Source organism: Planococcus citri, chromosome 4 (genome assembly GCF_950023065.1).
Source record: "Planococcus citri chromosome 4, ihPlaCitr1.1, whole genome shotgun sequence".
Lineage (NCBI taxonomy): Eukaryota > Metazoa > Arthropoda > Insecta > Hemiptera > Pseudococcidae > Planococcus > Planococcus citri.
In genome coordinates, this window is record NC_088680.1 from 35,203,536 (window position 1) to 35,228,296 (window position 24,761).

At 36.4% G+C, this 24,761-nt stretch overlaps 2 protein-coding genes across 14 annotated transcripts in view; both read left to right on the plus strand.

Moving 5' to 3' along the window:
* LOC135845406 (deoxyhypusine hydroxylase-like) overlaps positions 1 to 24,761 on the plus strand; it is a 152,570-nt gene that overhangs the window by 6,752 nt on the left and 121,057 nt on the right. Inside the window, exons 2-5 of one of the 13 annotated variants that reach the window (XM_065363932.1) lie at positions 9,535 to 9,743; positions 13,030 to 13,482; positions 13,590 to 13,901; positions 13,998 to 14,396. The exons of 9 other annotated variants lie outside the window; for them this stretch is intronic. In XM_065363932.1, coding sequence (XP_065220004.1) covers positions 13,206 to 13,482; positions 13,590 to 13,901; positions 13,998 to 14,299 — 891 coding nt within the window. In that variant the 5' untranslated portion in view covers positions 9,535 to 9,743; positions 13,030 to 13,205 and the 3' untranslated portion in view covers positions 14,300 to 14,396. Of the gene's footprint in view, positions 1 to 5,246; positions 7,082 to 9,534; positions 9,744 to 13,029; positions 13,483 to 13,589; positions 13,902 to 13,997; positions 14,397 to 24,761 lie in introns of those variants that run through there. 3 more of the 13 variants (XM_065363931.1, XM_065363929.1, XM_065363928.1) reach the window with 3 other exon arrangements.
* Positions 1 to 24,761, plus strand: part of LOC135845413 (adenosine 3'-phospho 5'-phosphosulfate transporter 1-like) — an 82,397-nt gene that overhangs the window by 6,623 nt on the left and 51,013 nt on the right. The gene's annotated exons all lie outside the window — the stretch shown is intronic.

Below are 24,761 nucleotides of genomic sequence, written 5' to 3' on the forward strand. Positions count from 1 at the left end.
GATTCAATTTTCAACTCCGTTATGTATTCTCCTAGTTTTGGTAAAAATTTCATTTTGTATATCGAATAAGTTCTTGGAACGATGTTTCTAAAATCGATTATGATTCGTAAGAAAGAGAAGTGAACGTCGTCGGAGGTGGCATCGTTACGATGATTTGTTTAAGGGACGAGCTCATGATATCAAGGGATGGTACTCTGAATTGAGATTATTGCTCGGATCTGGGACGAATACCATTTTGTATTGATAGACAGGTTTTCAAAAGTACAGAAACATTGTCTGTGAACTTTAATAATTAACAAATGATTTCGATTTACTAGCGGTTCCAATTATCGAACAGAATAAGTACATAACAAAAATGGATTATTCGCCATATGGGCTATAGTGTGCGTCGCACACAAGTACATAATCATCTTTCACTTTAGATGAAATTAATAACAGTGCCTTTTCCCATCTTTTTCTGAATGCATCGTTTTTAGGTAATTTATGGAGTCGGATATTTCAGCTAACGTAAGCCTGAAACATGATTATTGAGCATGTATCAAACAAATTTATATTTCATTAAAAAGCTGAAATGCCTGAATTGATCGTGTTTATCTTACGGATTATAACGAATCTCTTGCAGAGCATGTTTTTCGTGATGAAAAACCACTGCGACCAGCACAGGGTGTATTTTTACATTTAATGTTAAAGGAAACTAAATTGTATCTCTGGAAAACGACACCTGAATTTAGAAGTACATAAGTCGATCCAATTTCCATTGTTTCATTTCACCAACGTGCAGCGTAGTGTGTCACTGAGATTTTCCTCATTTGAATGAAAATCGAGTAAAAAAAAGGCTTGTTTAGGATGTGGACGATTCTCGAATTGTAATCAAAAATTGATAGCTTATCGTGTTCAGAACCAAATAATTAGAAAAACAACACAATGATGATTTTTTTTTTGTCAAATTTATTACAAATTACAGTCGATTAACCTTACGTAACAATAACAAATCATTCACCCGTCACCGTAGCATTATCGTTTACCAATCGGCTATAGAAGGGTCTTCGATTGATTAAGGACGATCCTTTTAGAACTTTAGCGATCCGATTCTACGTATCCGGACGAACTTTTGTTGGGTATCAAATATGTAGTTCATATTGCTTCATGTGAAAGAGGAAATATTATTGGAGAAAATTTTTCCAAGTTAGCATCATTAGAACAGCTGTACCTTGGAGTTAGATATTTTTCTCCATACTTTTTAATGGGAAAAATATCAAACTCCAAATTTTGTTGCAATTATATAATTTGAAAGTGAAACTAACCAGATGCGAGTGACCTTGTAAGATTTTCAGTAGGCAAAATAAAATTTATTAAACTCACAAATTCAGTTGTATTTTGAAAATAAAAATAAAAAAAAACAGGTAGGCTATTAAGTACATACAACACAGCTTTAAAACAAGCTAAAATTCAATTAAACGTAAAAACAATAATTTTTTCTGAAATTTAACAAAAAAAAACATAAGTACATACAACACAGCTTTAAAACCAGCTCAAATTCAATTAAACATTAAAAAACCAGCCTTTTTCTAAAGCGTAACAAAAAAATAACAAACTTCATTATTAAAAAAAAAAAAAAAAAACAAAGAAAAACAAAACAGGTAAATAGGTACTACACAGCATTAAAATAAGCTAAATTGAACAACTGTTCTACACTACACTGAGTACCAGGAGCACCTAAAATAATTCGAGCAACAGGAAAAAGCAACGCGAAGTTATTTTCATTTTCGTTCCACCAACTCAGTAAAATACGAGCGTAAAATACTTACTTCCTTTGAATTCAGCAGTGTTCCTAACCGATTTTTCCAAAACTCCCTAGTTCAGCTTTTAAAAAATTCCCGGGTTTGGTGAAAAATCCCTAGTTTTTTTTTCATTATTTATGCCTTATAAAATTGTAAGGCCTATTGTTACCACGATCTACAGTCTCTCCAAAGACTTCGCATACACAGCAGAGTAAAAAACCTGGATAAATTGCCAGAATTTAATAACTTTCCATGAGCTCTGGCCATTTTCTGAGGTTTTTAACTCTACGAAGCGTTTGAAAGACTAAAGAGCGACTGAGTGAAATACGAGTAATAAGATACGAATACGAATTTCCTTATTCGTTTATTTTATTTTTTTATTTTTCTTATAAGAATAGGTACATATAGTGATCTAGTCACTTTTAAATTTTAATGAATACATTCTTTCCTTTTTTTGAAGCCGAATTTTTTTAAAAATTATGGCTATTGCGGTAGGCCAGACTTCGTTTTCATTTCTGAAATATAAAATGATTCATTTGCTTGCATTTTTGTGAGCTAAAACAAGAACAAGGTTACACAATATTGTCAATATTACGAATTTACTGTCAATAAAAAATATAATGCAACAAGTTTGATAAAGTAAAAATTAAATGAAAAACGAACACACATGAATCAGTTTGGTAACAGCTGCTTAGACCTACCATTGAACAAGTAATACATATGAAAATGAAACGAAAAACGAACAAATAAGAATTAAATTGGTAACAACTGCTTAATACCATTAATCAAGTAAAAAATATCAAAATAAAAAAAAACGAAAAAGGAACACGCACTGAGAAAAATTTATGTTGGAATTTATACTATAAATCATGAGATTTTGGATGGACTCTGAAAATTTGACAATTTTTACTACAAATTATAATAATTTTTGATTTTTTAAATAAAATATAGTAATTTCTCTCAAAAAGCATTGCAAAAATCTTATGATTTATAGTAAAAAGTGCAATACATTTTTCTCTGTGCGTGAATCAATTTGGCAACAACCGCTTACGAATTAGCGGTTATCATTAAACGAGTAAAAAAATATGAAATATTATCATTTCTTTGGAGCGTTTACATTTCGAGATTTAGTAGTACGACTACGGCGTTTTTTATTTTTACATTCGACACCAACATTCTTCTTCTCTTCTTCAAAATTTTGCATTTTTTTGGTTTATAACCGGGTTGTTTATGAGGATACATCGTTTTTTAATGCAAATCGAGCATTGTTTGAGGCACATTGAAATCATAGCATTGCGAATTTGAAATTTTCAATCTGGTCTTACCATGTAGAATAGCGGATCAACAATTTATCCTGCATGCGGTTCCAAATATCAGTCTTATTAATAGCATCGCAGCAATCATCGTATGTTGGAGCGTCTGGTTTCAAAGAAAATTTTTTGAAAAGCTTGGTTGGGCCATTAAAATCAAACCATTTGTCTAAAATAGTCTATGGATTTTTGATAAACTTGGTTGATTTCTTTCTTGAACTTTGAAATCTCCGCTGCTGTCAAATTTCTTTTTTTTTAACGCTTGATGAACTGTAGCTCTGTAAAACTCACTATACTCAAACGAGTCTGTAAATCATCTTTCAAAGTATTCATTTCATCAAATAAATCAGTAATAGAGAAATCTTTTTTCTCCAATTTACTGTAAGTATCACCTTGACAAAAACGTTCATATAATTATGCATGAAATATAAATAACATTCTGGTAACATTGTATTTTATTTTCATCTTGGATTTCGTTTTCTTGGCTCTGTATAAAGCTCCAAATGACCTGATGGCAGTTTTCTTCACCTAAATCCACAACTTGATACAAACTTAACCATCTTGTTGGGACCTGCCGTAACACTTCGGGATATTCTGACTGAACAAATTCAAAACATTTTTTCAGTTTTGCCACATTTTTTGTTGAAGATGAGAATTCATTGAATACTTGTGTGGCTAATGTTTCAACATCATAACTCAACGTTTTCAAACTTGTGTGTTTACCTGCGTTGTGTAGCACATGACAATATTACAATTTGCTTAGATCAAATTATGTTTCTTAGTGCCCAACTTCTGAAAAACGGAGCGGTAGCAAACTACCCAAATAGGGTCTCGTCTCAGATATTGCGGTCAATTTGAATTAGTTTTCAAGTGTAGAACCAATGAATTTCAATTTTTTTCAGAAAATGGTATAAAATGAAACATGCATTTTTTTATTTTTTCAAAATTTTATAAATACCGGACTTATAATGGTCTGGTATAGAACAATACCGACAACTGGACACTGGCCTCAAATATTCTTACCAAGCTGAAGGATTTATGTATTCATCTGATTAGTAAGGTTATTTCCCATTCTCGTCATATAACGTATCAGCACCATAATATCAAAATTTATATAACATGATCACTTTCACTCGTAAAATTTTCATTTCTACTAATATAGACAGTCCTGAAATATAGATGCGGGCAAATAATATCTGGCCTTCGCCTTCATAAGAAATGTTATTCCTAAACTATTCTGAGTAATTTGTCTTGATTCTCTCTAAATCTTGTGCTAAGGAAATATGATTGTAACATCATAATAATTCAGCATTTGATAAAATAGAATCACTCTTGAAAAAAATATGTCACATTACTTGTAGAAGGTAGGTTATCATGGTGTGCCGGTAACAAATTGGTAGCAGAAATTATTCGTTCTTTCTGCAATTTTCTTGATTTCTTGTCCTTCAGTAAATGAAACTGTAGATTCAGAAATTTTCTAGGAGCTGCGTTTGGTTCAAGGTAAAGACAGTCCAGTTTGATATGATGCACATCACCATTCTTCAGCGTTGAAATTTCATGATACAGGAGAATATCATTTTCATCGAAGTGCTTCTCACACACATCTCCACAACTTCATTAATTCTTTGTTTTTCTGTAAAGTACCAAAGAAGCTCAACAATTGAAAAATTGGAGACCCAAATGAAACTTAAATAATGCCAATTTTTGAATACTTCTTTACCACTTGTCATTTCATAGTAAGGGGTATGATAAACTTGTAGAATAAGAAACAACCTAGTAATTTATTTCCGGATCGGACCAGTTCCATTTGTTATTTTCCTTCAAAATATGATTTATTTGTTTCCCCGAGAACATTTTTTTGAAAGCGAGTTCCTGATTTTTTGTAAATTGATAAAAATAATTTTTACACATATTGGGCAGTTGATTATAAATTCCTTTTTCAAGTAAAGTTGATGTAAGTACTGGCTTGACTTGATTTCCATTATTTGTGAAACTATGATTCATTTGTACGCGTTATCGTTTCATGCATTGTGCGACTTCGTATGAGCATAAATTTCATATTTCTACGAATGAATAAATATTCAACCACAGATTAGTGATGAAACGTACTTCACTTATTCAATTATTTAATTCTTGTGGGTAACTTATGTTACAGGAGTTGCCAATATTTGCGTACAATGTAGGCATGCGGGCATTTAAATTACGCGATGCTGATAAAAAATAAAACTTGAAAACAAATACTCTTCAAAATAGCGTCGTTTTCGAAAACCCTTGAAAGATATTCTAAAATCAACTAAAATCAGCTTCTCTTAGTACCGCCAGATCTTCATGACCAATTAGCATCAGCGATGCCATCATACTCCTCGTTTTCACCAAATCTATGCCAATTTGAGCCATGAAACCAGACCAACAAACCTCAGATCTCGAGCAACAAGTAATCCTACTCGCATTACGCTCCAGATTAGCCATACTCATGTTACAATTCATCTTCAACTTAATCATTCCTGATCATCATAGCGATGCGTTTGTATCACCATTCTCTAGCTTGCCTAAAAGCTCCTTAGACACTGGTGTAGATTGGCTGCTGGGTGGATTACTACGATGGGATGCTCAGTACCATTTGCATGTTTCAATCTACAGTTACGTGTACGAAAACTCTCTAGCATTCTTCCCAGGATTTGCGGTTTGCATCAAGTTAATAGGTAGCATCTTCGGATACGCTTTGTTTCCTCTGAACATTGTATCCGTTCATTTGATCTCAGCTGTACTATTCAATATGGTATGTTTCATTCTAGCAGCCAAAGCACTGTTCAGATTATCTGTAAAGAAATTGCAAGATTCAAATCTAGCCTTCTTAGCGTGTACTTTATTCTGCATCAATCCTGCAAGTATATTTTTCACCGCACCGTACTCCGAAGCTTTATTCTCTTTGTTGACATTCAGCGCAATGTTAGCAGAAGATGGTACCTGGAAACAATACATAGTAATTAGTCTTTCGGCTGTTGCACGTTCAAACGGTGTGACCAATGTAGGATTCCCTGCATATGGACTGCTCAAGAAACACGCTTATATGCCAAAGAGCATTCTGAATTGGATATCATTCCTGGTACAACTTGCTGTGATCGTTGTTTCAACCATGTCGTTATTCTTCCTTTACCACATGTACAGTTACATTAGATTCTGCACTGACTATCCGTACAAACACTCGCCTGAGGTGATCGAAACAGCTCTGGCTAAATCATACGTTCTGGCTGGTCAAGGTACAAGTGGAATGTGTAATCAGACCCACATAATACCTTATTTTTATATCCAGAATCACTACTGGAATGTCGGCTTCTTGGAATACTTCCAGTTGAAACAAATACCAAACTTCGCTTTGGCCTTTCCCATTGTATATTATGTCAGTACCGAATGCATCTTGTATTTTAAGCGAAATACAGACCTGACTAAATCATTAGGCTTGAGTCGAGTACACCAGAATACGAGAATGGCTTCGATATACGAATACATCGTTCATCTCAGCGTTTTACTTGTAATCTGTCTGTTCTTCGTTCATATCCAGGTAGCTACTCGAATCCTGTGTTCATCTAGTCCGGCGTTGTACTGGTTATGGGCGATGATCATCTATTCCAAGGAGAGGAATACTGTATTTAGTTTGAGCGATGTTCCACACATGACTACCTTTAGTTTTACAATATTTTCTTACTGTCTGATGTATTTCATACTGGGTACGATTTTATTCAGTAATCATTATCCTTGGACTTGAGTTCAAGCTTATACAACTGTGATTATTTTCCTATTAATAAATTCTTTTATAAATCTATAAAACGTATTCAACTGTAACTTTCTGTAATCGGAGATGATTAATAGGTTTAAAGGGGTTGTACTTGATTACTTGAATAACTCGAAAAGTGGCAAAACGCGAGTAAATTATATTTTTTTGATGTAGAGAAAAATGACCAAAAAAAAACACACATATTTCAAACTGAAGTGTATAGATTTTATTTTTTTAAAGTTGGGACTGTTGGCTGCTCAGTATTAAAAGAATTAGTACAACGTTTGCGGTACATAACTGAAGAAGATGCGTTCGATACGTTTGCGATTTCATCGGAGAAGCTCGCTTTGATTTGATTTTTCAAAGTTTCTACAGTAGCTCTGTATTGTTCAGAGAAATATTTTTCGATGTTTCTGCATGATTATTGCAAAATATTTAAGAAGAAAATACTTACGAAACACGAATTTGCCCAAAAATAGCAATTTACGAAATTTTCAACCGTTCAGTAGAACCATAAACGAGGTTTTGGATTTCCATATCTCCCCTTCAGGGACTCTTCCGGAAGGGGATTTTTTTTTGGGTGACTTGCAACTCAAAAGTAAGATCTTCACGTACACCATAAGCACAATTATAATTCCAACTAAACGTTTCTGATTTAGGCTGTCGCCAAGCTTTATGAACTGAGGAAACGTATGTTTGGAAATATGAGTTACAATGAAACTTTTTGAGTCTGCATATGTGGAACAAGTAGAAAATTCTATTTATACAGAGTGTTTCACAGGATACCTTTACGATTCTAAAATTGAAAATCTCGGAAACTACTCGGTGAAAAAATTCAAAATTTTCATTCTAGGTCCTCAATAACATCAATTTTTTGTATTCAATACAACATGCATTATACATATGTTGACTATCAGCGGCGACGCAAGCTCTCAATCTTTTTACTCAATTTTTGAATACTCGATGCAAAACAATCCGTCTAACTATCGATATTTTATCGGTAATTCGCATTTTAACTTGCTCCAAATCTCGAGGGCAGTCTGTGTATACACGATCGACTTCAAACATTCCCACAAATAAAAATGTGGAGCCGTCAGGTCGGACGAATATGGTGGCCACTCCATTTCCACAAGCTTTGAGAAAAACGGCCACTGAAAGCTCAACGAAGAATATTCAAGGTCTCGTGGATGGTATGGCACATTGTTCCATGCTCCGTCTTGTTGAAGTCGATCGTAAAGGTCTGCACCAAGTCAGAAAGGTAAGAAGGTGTTTATTGCGTCCGTGTACCTACCGCCCAGTATTGACATTTCCATCATCAAAGAAAACGGGCCAATAATCCCCCATGATACAACATTTGCCCATACAGTCACGCATTGATTGTCTAAGTATTGCCTGTCGGAGCCCAGTAGCGATAGAGTTCTGCTTGATAACAATTAACAACACCCACGAGATGATAATGTGCTTCATCTGTCATTAAAATTTTGTTGAGTTGATTTCTTCATCTTCAATATGAGGGTAAAATTGATGTTATTGGTTGCCTAGTATATGTAGAAACCGTCACTTTCGCGATATTTTTATTTTTCATTGAGATTTTCAATTTTAGAATCGTCAGTTTCCTGTGAAACATCCTGTATTTCTGTAGTTATTCTATCGATTGAAAATTTAAAATTATTACATTGCAAACAAAAGGAACGTACAAAATCTGAGTTGAAACTCACAACGTTTCTTTAACTTGTATAAAATATCAAGTTGTTGGTATGTTTTTGTGAAAGACAAATGTTACAATTCTCACACCAATTTCTTTTGGTGTGACAGTGCATTTATGTTCCTAACTACCTTACATCTTATGATGTAATGCTGCAAATTTTAATCGAATTTAATTTCAAAATTTATTCATTTTTCTTTTACATATTAATAGATGTGTACCGATATTTCAAAAGGACCCATTTGGTCAGTGCCGAGAAGGGTATAGATTTTATTTTTCAAAAATCAAAATAAATTTCCAGTGCTCTCCAGTGGATCTCAACAGCGTTTGAGTGTGAAGCTGTCCATGAAAGCTTCACATTCGCGCACCGTTTAGATCAATTGGAAAACTTTGGAAGATTGTGCCAATTTTTGAAAAATAAAATCTACACCCTTCTCGGCACCGACCGAATGGGCCCTTTTGAAATATTGGTACACAGATGAGTATGATACCCTAAATAACCGGTAGCCTTTTTTAAATCTGTTGGAACAATTGAAACGCAGAATAGGTCGTACAATTTACAAATATAAACATAAACAACGATCGAATTTTTGAAGTTTTCATTCGATTCAAACAAATTCAAGTTTAACTAATTTCAATAATCAATTTCCAATCCACCTAAAATGATACATAATAGTCTCCATTCGGTTGCGGACCCCATCAGGAACTTTTTTTCTCGAAGCAGTAGGTTGGCAATCTTGTATTTCGATGTCCCCGTAGACGATTTCATGGTCCCAAGTACATTGTAACCCAGGCTTAACCGTCTCCCCTATCTGGTCGACTTAATGCATTGCATGAATCCGCAAAGTTGTCGAATTACGTCGAGCTATGCGCGTTTAATTAAAGGCTTCGTAACTTTAGTTCGCTTCAATTTCGCGAATGCCATTGAAAAATATGAAATTGATTCGATCATTTGGATTGCAGATTATTCGCCTGTCTCGTACGATGCTATGCTAATGATGGCAACTATGGCAACCAACGACAACGCGACTCCTCCGATAGAGAATTTTTTGAGTATCCGCTTCAATAACCCTGACCGGTTGCAGGAATTGGCTTGTGTCGTCGCGTCAACTTCGATATTGTTTCGTGAAATGGAAGTATATGGTCGAATTAACGTCATTCCATACTATCAGGTGACTTATGCAGACCCGTACATCCGGGGGATTGTCAACCTACCTTCAGTTTTTTGGCGAATGATTCGCGATTGTAAGAAAAAAGTAGCTGATTCATTCGATACATGGTGTTCATATCTCTACGTGTATATTTTTCCTCATCGAGATCTAACCGATATAGGGTTCGTTTCCAAATTAATCGATTTTATTTGTTGGCGTACCGATGGAACTATCGATAATAAGCGAACGGCGTTGAATGTGATCGAACTCGATGTGTTAAACAAGGAAGAGAAATATCGAATCGCGTGTTTGTATTGTTTGATCGACGACGTCAGAAAATTATGGCCGATAACAACGAATCTCCAGGATCATCCGATGATTCGGTATTGGAATTCTCAAATGAGTGGCGAGCAGTTCGCGATGCCAGTAAATCGAGAATCAAGCTGTGTGGAGGCTTTTTTGCTGAGGTACAATCATGCCGATACAATATCGGCGTTCGATTATCTTTGGGTATTTTTGACTGACGACGAACAAGTGCAGAAGGTCATTAATTTGGCGAGTTATCGTGCACGCCCTAACTACCTGAAACACGCGTTGTGTATATTGAGCGAAACACAACTGCTGCGTGTGATGATGTCGAATGCTGAAGAAATTTTTTGTCATCTGTATATTTACAAGGCAATGGACTTGATAATGCGGTTGTGGAATTGGGTGAAGAACGTCATCACAAATGATATGTTCTATCGAGTATTTCACATGTTTTTGACTCGCTTTAGTACTGTTGGGCATGGTTTGGCTTATGATATATGGATAAGTGCTCCGAGAACGTTGAAAAATCATGTATTAAACGATCATTTTGAAGAAGTACTGGAAATTTTGTACGCCCCTGATGAGGATACGTTGGAAGGATTGAGCAAAGATGTTAGATTGTTGATCGAGTTGTTGAAAACGAGAGATGCCGAAATGAGAGAACGTATTTGGCGGGAGAATTGGAGTGATATAATCGTTGGCGTGTCTCGCGAATATTTGCAGCAAATCATCGAATTGTGCCTTGAAAGTAATGAAGTAATTTCGTTTAAAAACACCCACCTATGTAATTACCCCGAAATCGAAAAATATTCTATGACGTTGGTGGACGGAATTTATTTCGATGAGTTGAGTGAATTTCTTCGCTTCTGTTCCGACGATCCCTATGATATTTTCAATTTGAGAGTGGCCGTTTTGAAATCGCGAATTATGTTCGAGATTTACACTTCATTTTGGTATAGAAGTGAAATAATAACATCTTTCGAAACGTTTTTCAATGAAACGTTTTCAGATACTGATCAGTTGAATACGTATAAAAGAAATCTGATCATGGGTGAGCAAATGATGGAATATTTTAAGCATTCTTTGCGGTCTTGGGACGTACGGGATATTATTCATATAGTCGACTTTTTCATATCTTTGGAGTCTGACCTAGTGGTGGTTAAAAGCAAACTATTTGAATTGAGTAGCGATATCGTTATTTCCGGTGAATGGAGATGGATGGATGCGGATACTTTTGATGAGTTTTTCAAATGGTGCCTGCATAACGACACTGAGGCGGTGGAGAATTTCAAGCTGATATTACCCGTCGATCGGATTTGTAAAAAGATGCTGGAGAGGTGTGCATGGGAAGCGGAGCGATTACAAGAACTCGAAATTTTTCAAACAGATTGGGTAATTCAGTTTAAAATTTTTGGAATGTGTTTTCATAAGTTGGAAGGTTTCCTGGATTGGATTTTCCCATCGAAAAAAGCTGCACAAAATTTCAAACTTGGTAAAATAAACGCCCATAAAAGAGTCGAACCGATTAGATTGTTACTGGAATCGAATCAAAATGCGATAATCGATGCGTCTTTGGAGTGGTTTTTTAATAACGACGAGTCTCTGATGGAGCAGTTCAAGTCTTCTTTGATTCGTAACTTGAATGATGAGCGGTGTGCTGAGAGAAGTAGTGATTTTAGCTCCAGGTGTAAAATGCCTTTTTTGAATTAATTATTAGTCCTTTTTGTTCATTGTTGATTTTTTACGTTTTATGTTTACCTCGATGTTGTAATTTTGTCATATGTATTTGTACATGTGTGGTGTGTTCAATTTTCATTACTCGTTTCTGAATATCACTTCATTTATTCCTACTTTTGTTTGATTTTCGTTATCGTACCGAATAAATTCAGTCATGTTTTTGAATTGTTTCAATTTATTCTGTAATTATTCGTTTGACAGAATGATTTTTATTATTTTTTTTGGCTTTTGGAATATTTTCCTGGGAAATCCGGCGATAGAGTACTTCCATGTTATTGTTACTTACCCGTTGATCAAATTTTCATGGCGAACTATTACACCCAAAAAAAGAGATAATCTTTGAATAATCTAATTGATAGTCTTAATAGATAATGCATACCTGAATGAACTAATAAAAAATGTTAGTACAACTAGTTACCCTTCTTTGAGAATTGAAGGGGCAAATTTAATTCGAAAATTTATAATTTTCAAAGTTGAATGAGCCCTCAAATTTAAGAAATTCGAAGTGAGTTTTTCCCTTCAATGTTGAAGATGCGTGATTTGTTATAGTTTGTATCATTCATTTAAGCGGTATCAAACTTTTTCTCTATTCAGTATGAATTTTTTTTTGAAGTTGCGAAATAGTGAATTACGAGTATAAAAAATGGAACTCGGAAGGAACATAAACGAATGAGTTACTAAAACGATCAAGATAATAGGGGAAAAAATGAGCTGCCCGATCAGCGTAATCCTATTTGAAGTTACGTGATTTCAAGAATTGACCCCCCCCCCCAACTAAACTTGAATAGGGCCGTTGACAGTACCTACTTCCTCCTCATTTATGTGACATTCGAGGGAAGAAATTACTCTATAGTAGTAAAAAAAAGTCGTTCTTGAATTATCCATCTGGTTCAAATGACTCAATTTTGCGATAATCTATTTTAGTTGCATCAGTTTGAAATTCTGGGTAATTAATGCATTTGATATGAAAGCACATCTGTATCTCGAACAGCCACATCGTCAACTGTACTATTATCATAACTTTTGAAAATGAGAATACGATGCTATAAAGCAATGAAGGTAGTCTCAGTATTCAAGTCGGCATCTTGTTCCTCTGTTCTTTCAAAATACTTACTCTTGTACAATATTATGGCAATCAGAATTAACTATTTCCAACTACCCCCCCCCCCTACGCTCTGTGCGTTTTTCACTATATCGCTTGAATATTCAACCTCCAAAATTTGCAAAAAAACCAATGATGTCTGCGATGAATTTGTTTCAGATAATTACCTATTCCTCCAGTTCAGAAGGATTGGACGGTAAATCAGCGAGATAATATTCAATAGAGATTCTCCTCGTCCCGCTGCATTTGATATTCAAATCATTTTTCACGTTGATGAAATCCCTCTTCAATACTTTGAAACTTCAACTCGATCGAATTCACACATTAGTGTAATCATGAGCACAGATGTGGAATATATTCGGAAGGTTGGTGCCGAATTGAAAAACCCGCAGTACCCGCTGAAGAGAAGGTTCAGGGCTCTTTTCACGCTGAAAAACTTGAAAAACGACGAATCCGTGGAAATGATTAGTCAATGTTTCAACGACAAATCGGCTCTATTGAAACACGAACTGGCTTACTGTTTGGGTCAAATAAATCTTTCGTCAGCAGTTTCCACCCTAATTCGAGTTTTAGAAGATGAAACGCAACAGCCTGTTGTTCGCCATGAAGCTGGTAAAGTAGCGCACTAAACTACATCTTTGGTCTCATGGTGTGGCGTTTTTTAATATTCTTTTTCACGAAACCGGCTGATTTTCCCTCTTTGTTACACATTTTTGTAGCTGAAGCTTTAGGAGCAATCGGTGATAAAAGGTCAATTGACGTGTTACGCAAGTATGAAAAGAGCGATATCCCAGAAATAGCGGAAACTTGCGAAATAGCGTTAGGGCGTCTGGAATTTTTGGACCAAGGTGGTGTAATAGACCCCAATGTTTACGGTACCGTTGATCCTGCCCCTCCGAGTGACTCGAAAGACCTACCAAACTTGATGGAAATGTATTTGAATGCAAATCTGAGCATTTTCGAACGTTATCGAGCCATGTTTGCGTTGAGAAATTTGAACACCGATTTTAGCGCCGAAGGAATCACGAAGGGTAATGGCGATTTTGAAAAAATGATCAATATTTCATTCTTGTTTACCAATTACATAATCATGTTGTTGATACATTTATGTATGTGGCGGTTGTTAGGTTTCAATTCGAAGAGTGCGTTGTTTCGTCACGAAGTTGCTTTCGTGTTGGGACAGTTGCAGAATCCTGTTACCATTCCGGCCTTGTTAAAAGTAGTAGAGGATGAAGGAGAAAGCAACATGGTCAGACACGAAGCTATCGAAGCTCTCGGTTCAATCGGTACTCCGGACTGTGTTGAAATTATTCGTAGATTTGCTAATGATTCCGACGATTTGGTTCGTGAAAGTTGCCTTGTAGCTTTAGATATTCAAGAATATAATCATTCGTCTGAATTTCAACCTTTGGATGGAGGAGACTCCTGAGCCATGTTTACACATTACCTCTGTTGTTAATATACTTATTGATGTTGCTTGATTTTATTATTATCACACCGAAATAAATTCTTTTTTGTCTTGGAAATATTTTCAATGGATTTGATGACGTGGCATGAGAGAAAAAAGAACACCTCACATTTTGAATTGGTTTTTTACCGTGATCGCCTGCTTTATCGACTTTTGAATATTATATCGGCCTCGTTTTCTAGGCAGTGCAGATTCAATTTCTTTCAGCTGTTTGTTTTTATTCCGTTCAGAAAGCTGAAAAATCAAGTTTAGTCCTGATATAGTGATAGTAGTAATAGATAGCAGTGGTAGAAAGTAACTAATTACTTTTGACGGTAAGAAGTTTTGTCTAGCGGCTCATAAAAAGGGAATCAAATAATTATTCCCAGGGAGGGGAATAATTTCCTGATACCTAACTAGCTCTGGAGGCAGGCTCTTTCTATTAACGAACCACTATCATTTATAAAAGTTGAGCTTTACGTACCATTAAATAAAACTCGAAAGAACATGTATAACTCGCCTATATTGTATTTATACAACTATACATGAAAAATACGTAAATCACAGTAGCCAAAAGAAGATTTACATAGAAATGCATCTCGAATGAACAAATATTCGATTATGCAGTATAATAAGCAACAGTTGACAACACGTAGATACTTAGTAGTTGTCAATTAAGGCAATAATATAGGTATGAACATAGACACGATAAAATTATGTCTACTCACTATTGGTTAGTCGTAATATTAATTAGGATTAATTAATAAAAGGAGTTAACCGCAGCAGAGTGCCAGACTCTACGAGTAAGCTTTTTTCATTACTTACCCAGAACTATTCACGTTAAATTATCTCTCCTGTGGACTCACCAATACCAGGTCCGATCGATAATTCTGTTAAGTCTGAGGAATACATTTTAAATGAGATCACAGCCCCAAGATCCGGATTATGGGACGTGATCTAAAATACCATAAAAACGATATAACGAGACGACGTATCTCACGATTTACATTACGTTTAAAAGACATACAAATTCACACCGAACAAGCGGGTAATACTTAGAATAAATTGCAAGAAGGATACTGTGTAACCCATTGAACGATATGAACAATCGTTTTGGTGACGAGAAGTTCTACCCTGGCCAGACGTAAAAGATCAAGTGAGAATCGAGTGCGGTTCGCCTAGAGACGAGCCCTATGCGAAATCGGAAAAGTCCTTGACTGACGTCAAAGCTTACACACACACACACACACCATAAGTAGTAGAACAATACATGAAAATATCATGAACCAGTATAACGAAAAGATACATTAATACCCGCGAGTATAGTGGGTATTAGAATACACACGATACGCGGTTAAGGCATTCCTGCTCCTCACATATGCCCCCCATAGTCTCGCTCAATGAGCCAAGCCATCGGGGGAGAGTATGGAAAAGGAAGAGGAAAAAGGAATGAGAGTGGAATGCCTAACTAAAACCCCCCTCTGCTCCCCTGTCCTATCTGTATCCACTGAGGGACACCACCTGCCCCTCCCTAGTCTGCAGCGATGGCTACAGGCGTTTTTGAAGTGACGCAAAAAGGAAGTCCAAAAAAGAGAAACTAAAAGGCAGGCAATTACAAAGTGTGCTGAAAGTTGTGGGCATAATCACTGCAACAGCAAGGGTTGAGTGAGCAAATCAGTGAATAATTTACCACTGAGAATGATAATAAAATGCTACAACAACGACAGCAACACTAACAGGGTCGAAAAAAGAGAGAAGGCTACTAATTAAAGGTAATAAAAGAAAGGCTGTGCGCTCAAAGGCGTCTTTTAATTAAGCAAATAAAAGTGTCATTTTTGTCTTCGTCAGTGACGGAAAAAAGAAAAAAGTGGCTCAAAGGCACACGAAAAAATTCATAAAATCCATAAAATTATAACAATGTAAATATTTTTGAATACTGCAGTGAATTAAAAGGTCAAATAAAGATAAAGGTTGCTTAGAAGAAGACGATAGCAACATTAAATGTGAACCAGCATCAGAATCAGCATCCAAACAGAAAGTAAACACAGTGAAGGAATACTTGGGATGTGATCTGGCACAGCAAAAGGGTACAAGCGATTTGTGCCTGACTTTTGCGAGTTCATCTCGAAGCATCCGTTACACCAGCTTCTTCAACAAATTTGTGTAAAATGTACTGCAGTAATCAATTACGTTAATCAAAAAAGAAAATTACTAAAATGACAAAGAATTATGCAAATTGCACAGTAAGCGAATTACAACAAAAAATTGCGTCGCAATCAGAACGATCTGAATAATAAAATGAAAGCGATAATGAATCCAGAATTCAAGTAAATTTTATGTGGATTCCTAAGCACGTGTAGCAGAATACACTAATCTAACATTTGAGTAGGAACCGAGTCAAGAAAACGGTCAAAAGGACGGAACGAATTTACGAAGGCACATGGAAAAAGAAAATAGAAGTTTACGTAAATATTTTGAACGTGACTGGAGCGCCTTTGTATCATGTATACGAGCAAAGTAAGCAATCTTTTGTGTGTGTTTGATTTTTAAAGCATATTTAAGAGAAAAGGATTTTCTTCTTCTTTTTCATTTTTAACTAATAATGTCTACATTTTCACAAAGCTCCATCTGGAATTAGCCAAATTTGTTTCCATTTAAGCATGAGCTTCCTTCTCAGAAAATGTAGAGAGAGACTTAATTTTTCTTTTATTTTACGTTAAAATTTTCAATTTTTGTGCAGTTAATATTTTATTTTTTCGAGTTTACGAATCGATGAATTCTTGACAACTTTAACTTTAATCTTTTTTCAAAAAATTTAAACGAACCAATATGCATAAAAAATTCTAAAAGGGTTCGAATATCCTCGCGTTATTTAAGGAATGTAGATTTTTATTCATTCGTCATATTTCCAAAAATAGAAGAAACTATTTGATTTAATTGACGAAGAAGGATATTTTTCGAAAACAAGAAGCGAATTGCGAGAATCTAAAACGCAAATCCATTCCAAATTCCTAATATTTTTAAACGGTTGTCAAGTATTTAAAACGTAAATTCAATTTTTTCTTTTCGATTATTCGATCATATTGAAAATTCTAACTCGTAGTTTATTCTTTTGTCAATATATATATTTTTTATTTATTATTGAAGAAGAAGAAAAGGTTTCTCGGTTGAATTAAAGGGTATTAATGATTCTCATAAGGGGTCATAAATGCACCAAATGCATGACTGATGACTGATTTGCATCAGTTGCATAACACTTCATCGTGATGAATATGATGAAGACAACGAAATTTGAGAATCGTAGTAATTGATGATGAAATGAAATCATCATCGAAATCTCCGTCTGCGGTCGAAGAATATATTGATTGATCGCAACGACGGGTAATTATGAAAAAATGTCATTTAGATTCCTAGAAATGAATGACGAAGAACTGAAAAAGTGCTTCTTAACCTTATCTGCGCCTTTTATCTGAACTGGAAAAATCAGTGCCGGATGGCAAATTTGCGAAAAAAGACGAAGAATTTTTGAAGTACGTCTTCTGTCCATGTAATGAAATATATTGAAATTTTGGTCGCAGAAAGGAAAAAGAAGTATAAGAAAAGATTATGAACTTTTCCGCGGAGAAAACGTTCAGCAATGAACAGCAAAATTTCGCTAATACCACAAAAGATGTAAACGAAATCCAGTTTGCGCGTTTTGGACGACTTGCTAGATTCGCTGACCATTGAAGAAGTGGACGAAAGACTTTACAGCTGCATCAGCAGAAAACTGATACCAACTGCAAAAGTACCGAATCATTTGAAGTCAAAAAACAAGTTAAAAGTACCGCGAAAAAATCCAACCAATATCGTAAAGATATTAGTAACGAAGCAGTCAAAAAGGAATCTGATTTCTGTAGCTGAGAAGAATTCGACGAATCAAAGTCGAATTGTAGTTATGCAAGTAAGTAATCTTTGGCCTTTGGTAGATTCTTGATTAATAAAATTTCTCGCTTGTTTGATGTTTAAAAATATGTCTAATTTTTGATTTTTGTTTTTTATGAGAATTTCTCAATTACAAGTATGACGAGTTTCCAAAAGCCGGAGTCTTTTTTATGAACTTATAAATTTGATTTAACGTCATCTTGCTTTAATGGGACTATTTTATATGTAAAAAAAAAATATAACCTGTATCAGGTGTGACGATTTGAAGGGGATTGATAGGAAAAGAAAGAATTTTAAAAAGCACTTAAAAATATATGTACATGATCAAGAAGCTTTACGTCACCCTGGTGGCAAGAAATTTGGACTAAATCTAAGTTTTTGAGCCAAAGTTTTAACAATATTTGAAATTTAGCTTATATTCTAGTGGCTTTGGGGTTAACAACTTTTAATGGGCATACGTTTAACCGTAAGCATAATTTTAGATTAACTTATAAAATATAGAATGCTGTGGAAAACAGAAAAATCACACACATACACGCATATACAATACATGAAATAAAATCAGAAATGCAAAGAAATAATGAGACGTAGCAGCAGAACGATGGTGTTATTTCGAATCGTCGTCAATATTATCACTCTATGGAGAGTATCGTTCGAATCGTTAAGCGCTGGACTTTTCATATCGTCGAGTATGGTGTAGCTATTTCTCGTACAGCAAACAAAAAGAGCATTAGAAAAAAGTAAAAAATAACCTATTAAATAAGGGGAATCATGCAAAAGTAGCAAAAAAAAAAAACAAAAAAAAATAATGATTCCTGAAATAAAAATAATTAAACAAAATACACGCAAATGTACAACCATATACAAGTTACAAGCTAAGCGAAATTTAAACAATTTTGCCTTTCGGCGATACTTCTATACTTTACTCCTCATTTTCCGGAGGTGCGGGGTCATGAATGGTCGTATTCGTGAGGACTTCGATTGCCTCAGTGATCGCATCCTGTGCTGCCTCTTCGTTGGAAATTTCCTCTCGCCATGTCGCAGAACGTGTTGTAGCTGCGTTTCTAGAGGTGGAGGGTTGAGAAATATTAATTGTAAAAAGGTTTAAACTTCGAACCTGACGTTGTGACATTTCGTTGAGCGTAGGCACAGTGCCGGGTGTAGTTTGCTCCTTATGCAGAGCTTTGTGCATGATGGTACGAAATAGCTCTGCTCTCGCCTCAGGATCCTCTACGTCGATCGTCATGGGTTCTTGTGAGTTACGTCTGATCTTTCCGATCTTACCCACATGACGATAGTCATCGGCGGTTTTTTCCGGACGTTTATCAGCCATTAGGGCTGCTCGTGACGTTGACGGCTGTGCTTCTAGGAGTCTCTGTAGCTCAGAAGAGTTCTCGTTAGTATTATTATTATTATTCGATTCATTTGAGCGAGTCGATTGAGGAGGTGTAATAGGAGCAACAGCAGGAGGAGGAGGATTGTCATCTTCGGAGTCGGAATCGATATTAGCCTGGGCCCTACGAACAATAGGGGGAATAAAACGACGTCGTATGAGACGAGCCGTCTCATGGTAGTAATGAGTGGGGAAAAAGGGACCTAATTCATTACATCCACTACGTTGTTCGTGTATGGTTATGAAATCTTCAGGAATTCGGGTAATGGTGCCTTCTAAAATACCAGCCCAATTAAGGGACAAAATTTCGGAAATTACCACATATGGAGTGCGATGGTTCGAGGGTTGAGGAATGAGGGGTAAGAGAATTACCTCTCGAACACCTAAGTTTTTGAACAATTCCATGAGAAGTTTGAAATCTCGATAGAATATCTCGTAAGTGGTGCCTTTGTAGACGTCAAAATTGCCTATCGACAACATGATTTGTCTAGGTAAATGTTCGAAGGTCATAATATATTGTAGGAGTTCAGCCAAGTATAAGTCTCGTCTGTATAAGTCCGTATCTAAACGGCTTTCATACACGCGACTATTGCTTAAGTATCTAGCCATTCCTTCAGCGTGCCCATCCCCCATCAAGAGGATGTTATACGCAAAGTAGGCTATGATATAGGTATCAATGTCTAGCTCATATCCTACCGCCGTAAAGTAGTGAGGATACGAGTCAATCGGGTAATAAGGATGTCGTCGGAGATAACGACGATGATGAGCACTTTTATTTGCAAAAGTCCTCCTCGTAGGCGGACGTCCTCGCGGGCGTTTTGCCGGTTGAGTAGGATTCGGTTAAGTAGAAGTACTCGGCTGATTTTGAGCTACTGATGGCGGAGGTGGTGGAGGGGAAATCTTCACCGAAGAGTCGTCAGTAGAAATTGCACTATGTGGTCTTTTCGGTGTACTTCCAGTCTGAGTGGGAGCTGGAGCAGGTACCGAAACTGGAGGGTTTGAAACAATAACAGAAGCCGAATGGGATGAGGTTGTCGGGGGTATATTACGAATTGAAACCAGAGCTGGAACCGGAGTTCTAGGTGGCTCAGGTCGAATAATCGGGGGTACCATTGAAGTAGGTACACGGTTCATTCGGGGTTGATTTGGAAAATATTCGGCATTAGGGGGTATCCTTGAATAAGGAGGTGGATGCTCGTAAGCAGGTGGGCGCATGCTCAAATAAGAGGTATTTGAGGTTATGCCCGAAGTAGAAGGAAACGAAGGATTGAAGGTTGATAAATGGTTCCCATGGCGGGGTTCCATTACAGAGTTGTAGCGAGCGAAGAGCGTCGCATACTCTCTCTGAAAATGCTCAGCTTGATTTCTCAAGATTGCGTTTTCACGAATAAAGGTATTTTCCAGTCTAGTCAAGTAGTCGTGTTGGGCTGTTATCTGGCTCGATAATTGTGAAATATGAGCATCGATAACGGTTTGTACTCTGAATAACCGAGTACGATGATTGACACGGTAGTATCCATTCGAATTTAAGGGGCGATGGCAGTCTTCTGCCGGACATTGGAAAATTCGATTACCATTTTCGTCAATCTGACGAGAATTACGATAATACGTGACCAGGCAGGAATGATGAAAAAGATGATGACAGATGGTGATAACTAAGAAGTCACCTATCGGAGGAGGATCGATGCCTGGCAAAGCCAGGGACCTATCACAGGCTTCACAAAGAATTTCACGATAGGAAATCGACATCATTTACGCGGTTTACGAGAGAAAATTCGCAATTTAGTAGTGTGTTAAATTACGTACGTAATAAAAGTCACACTCAAGGTTTCGAAAGTACATATATAAAGCAGAAATATGATGATCGCGAGATTCGGGTAAAAAGTCGTTGAATGCTTACCAGGATACCTCTTTACTGGAACTCGTCGTCGCACATAATAAGCTGTGGTTGACGATTGGAATTGCTTCGTCTTAATTTTTCAGACGAAGAAATACAGAGGATCGAAAAAATGTCCCCACCTTTAGCACATAAAATTTCAAGCGACCAATGTCGAAAACGGACGCTGGTGTGCTTTAAGGAAGAGGAACGAAAGGGTATTTCGAAAAAATCGTCGTGATTTTTATGAGAAGAAAGAGAGAAATAAATGTGCGAGAGAGAACGAAGTATGTTTTCGAGTTTTTAATAGCTACGCCGCCTCCTTCTAAAATAAGGAATTTTAGAGAACTGGCAACGTTCGTCTGGATGTTACCATCTCGACGAGGTAAATTAATCGAAAAAGTGATTAATTTGCAGAAAAATTCATGCGAAATACATCAGAGGTATCGTGGAGAAAATTGCATTCATAAATGGTACTGAAAACTGCATAATACGTGGGCGAATTGTTAATTCATCGTATTATTTTCATTCGCGTAGTTGACAAATATTATATAAATCGCTCGTGGAAGGTATCGCGAGGTAGGCCTATGCCTGTATCAGCGCTTTTTACGAGCGTGTCGAATGTGTTTACATTCGTAAATTTTTGGGCAAAAAGGTTAGCTGAAGCGCGAAGTAGTGATTAACAACTTTGTAATAGGAGACCGCGATGCGTATGTATGCGTAAGTCGTAGTTTCGTCGCTCAAGGTTCTCTTGGTTAATGAATTACCAGAGGATTGACGAGATTTGTCGTTGTATTGGTTAATAAACATCGCGTGAAAACAATGAAATATCAATACACATGACAAATAAGATCTCACGTAGGCAACAAAATCTAGTTTTGGAAGTACAAAGTTGTTTTGGCAAAGCACAAAGTCTAAACGAGTATATATACTGGAGAAGATGGCTTTCATGGCGAGCATCTTTATGGAGATTTGAAATACCAAAAGGAATGAAAATTGGATCAGGTTGCTGCTGGATGATATTTGGCAGAGAATGAATCGAATGAAAATGTCATTATATTAAGGGATAGAAAAATAAAATACATAGCTTGTAAAATATAATGGTTGACTATTTACATATCATCTCGGCGAAATATTACCAAGGCATTACGCGACATACAGTGTATATACACAGTACTTACCGTCGCGTAGTCTTTTCGTTGGTGAATGGACAGGTATAGGCGGCAAAAGGGTGTTTGAAAGAGACCGCGCAGCATATCTGTCTTCGTAATCGTAGCAACGGGTTTAAAGTCGTAAAAGTCATCGCGTCGAGTAATCACGGCTACTGTTTACATAGGGGTTGTTTACCTATGTGGTTAATTTATATAGACGCGACGAGTCTTTTCGTAACATATGGCGAGGGTGTAACCTCGCTTTATCGTGCTAAATATTACACGAGTGAGATGGTATTTTTATGTACAAGTAGCTCGCAAGTATTACAAGCTGGGTGATTTTTTCGATACATAAAAAATGTAAAAAATACCATGGCGATTTGTTCAGCATTGGGAAGTGAATTATATTTGAAGTGGACGATTCTCATATGGCCTATTTCCGCATAGGTCATTCGTATAGTAAATAGAATAGATGAATTTTGTAAGCTGATTCGTAGATATAGATGTTCCAGGGTATATGAAAGTATATAAGAGCTAAATTATTCAGGTGTAGGGCATATGTATTTTGATTAAACATCTGAACAATTTTGGCTATCTAGTTTTCTATGGTAAAAGGAAAATAGGTGATGAGAAGTACTTGGACACAAGACACATGTATTTGAAATTGGTATCCAAGTGCTTTCATTTATTTATCGAGGGGTGTAGTCCTCGTCGTCTGATTTTTCATCGGGAGTCATGTCATAAAATCTCGCATAAGGTTCTTGATCGTCGTCGGAAACGTAGTTTATAAATTTCAACTCTAGCTGTTTTTTCCCTGTGTCGAAGCTTGAACGCATTTGCCTTGTCGTAATTCGATCTGCACGTGTTCCCGAAGGTAAGGAAGTAGAGCGTTTTGCTTGCGATCGAGTTGTACGTTTTATGACAATAAGCTGTTGAGAATCTGGTTGAGAGTCGATGTATCCAGAATCAAGCATTGAATTCTGAGATGTTGTAGAATTTTGAGATTCAAATTCGGGTGTATTTTGCGAGATGATTGAATCGTCAGTTTCAACTGGATTATCTGAACCAAGGTCAAGGCTGTTTTGAGAATTTTGGGATTCTGATTCTGATTGATTTTTTCTAGGTCTTCCTCTTCTCTTTGGGAGGGTTTGAGGTGATTCAGATGCCCCATTCGAAGTCGAAGCTGAGGGTTGAGATAAAGTTGATCCTCCTGGAAGTCGTTTGTCCAAGGTTGTTTGCTTTTCACGCTTGTTTCGAACATTACTGCGTCGATCACGAGCTGTTTCGACGACTTCTTTTAGCACAATTTGCGATGCACGTTTGAAATCTTTTCTACTTATGACGATTTCTGGAGGGTTGTCGTAATCAGAATCTGAGTCTTGCACTTCTTCCTCACTCTCTTCTTCGTATTCTTCATTCTGATAGTCGGTGAGGAATTTTTTAATTCGCTGCTCAAGTGACCTGAGATCAAGACTGGATTTTAGACACGATTCTGTTTTTAATTTTTCCAGGTTTTCTTTCGTGATAAAGAGGGTAAGTTGGCGAATGTTGGCGACGCGATCGATGTCTGAGTCATAGGTGGGTTTCAAAAGATAGCAATTGTGGCCGTTTCGTTGAACCACAATGAAAGGTCCTGTCTTTTTCTGGTAGAGCTTTCCAGAAGTACGTTTTGCATAGGATGATTGGCGGTGATTTGCCATAAGTACCCAGTCGCCTTGTTTGAAAAAGGTAGGATCAGGATGACATTTATTGAAGGCATATTCGTCTTCGATCCTTTTGAGTCTACGTTTTTCGCGAATGAAAGTTTCAATTACTTGACGAGGAGTCATTTCATTAATTCTCGTTTCAGTATGTTCAATAGTATAGACCGCTTTTTTAGCTAAAGAATCCACAATGATATTCGTGAATTCATGTTTCCTTGCGAATACATGAATAAATTCAACTTTGTCGAATTCTTTACTTAGCTTTAAAATTTCTTTGAATAAGTCTTCGTGGTGTACAGGTTTGTTACGCGAGTTTTTCCAATTATTGGTTTGCCAAAATGAACATGTATTTGTCAGAGCTTTAATCGCGTAGTTCGAGTCGCTAAGCAGTTTAACT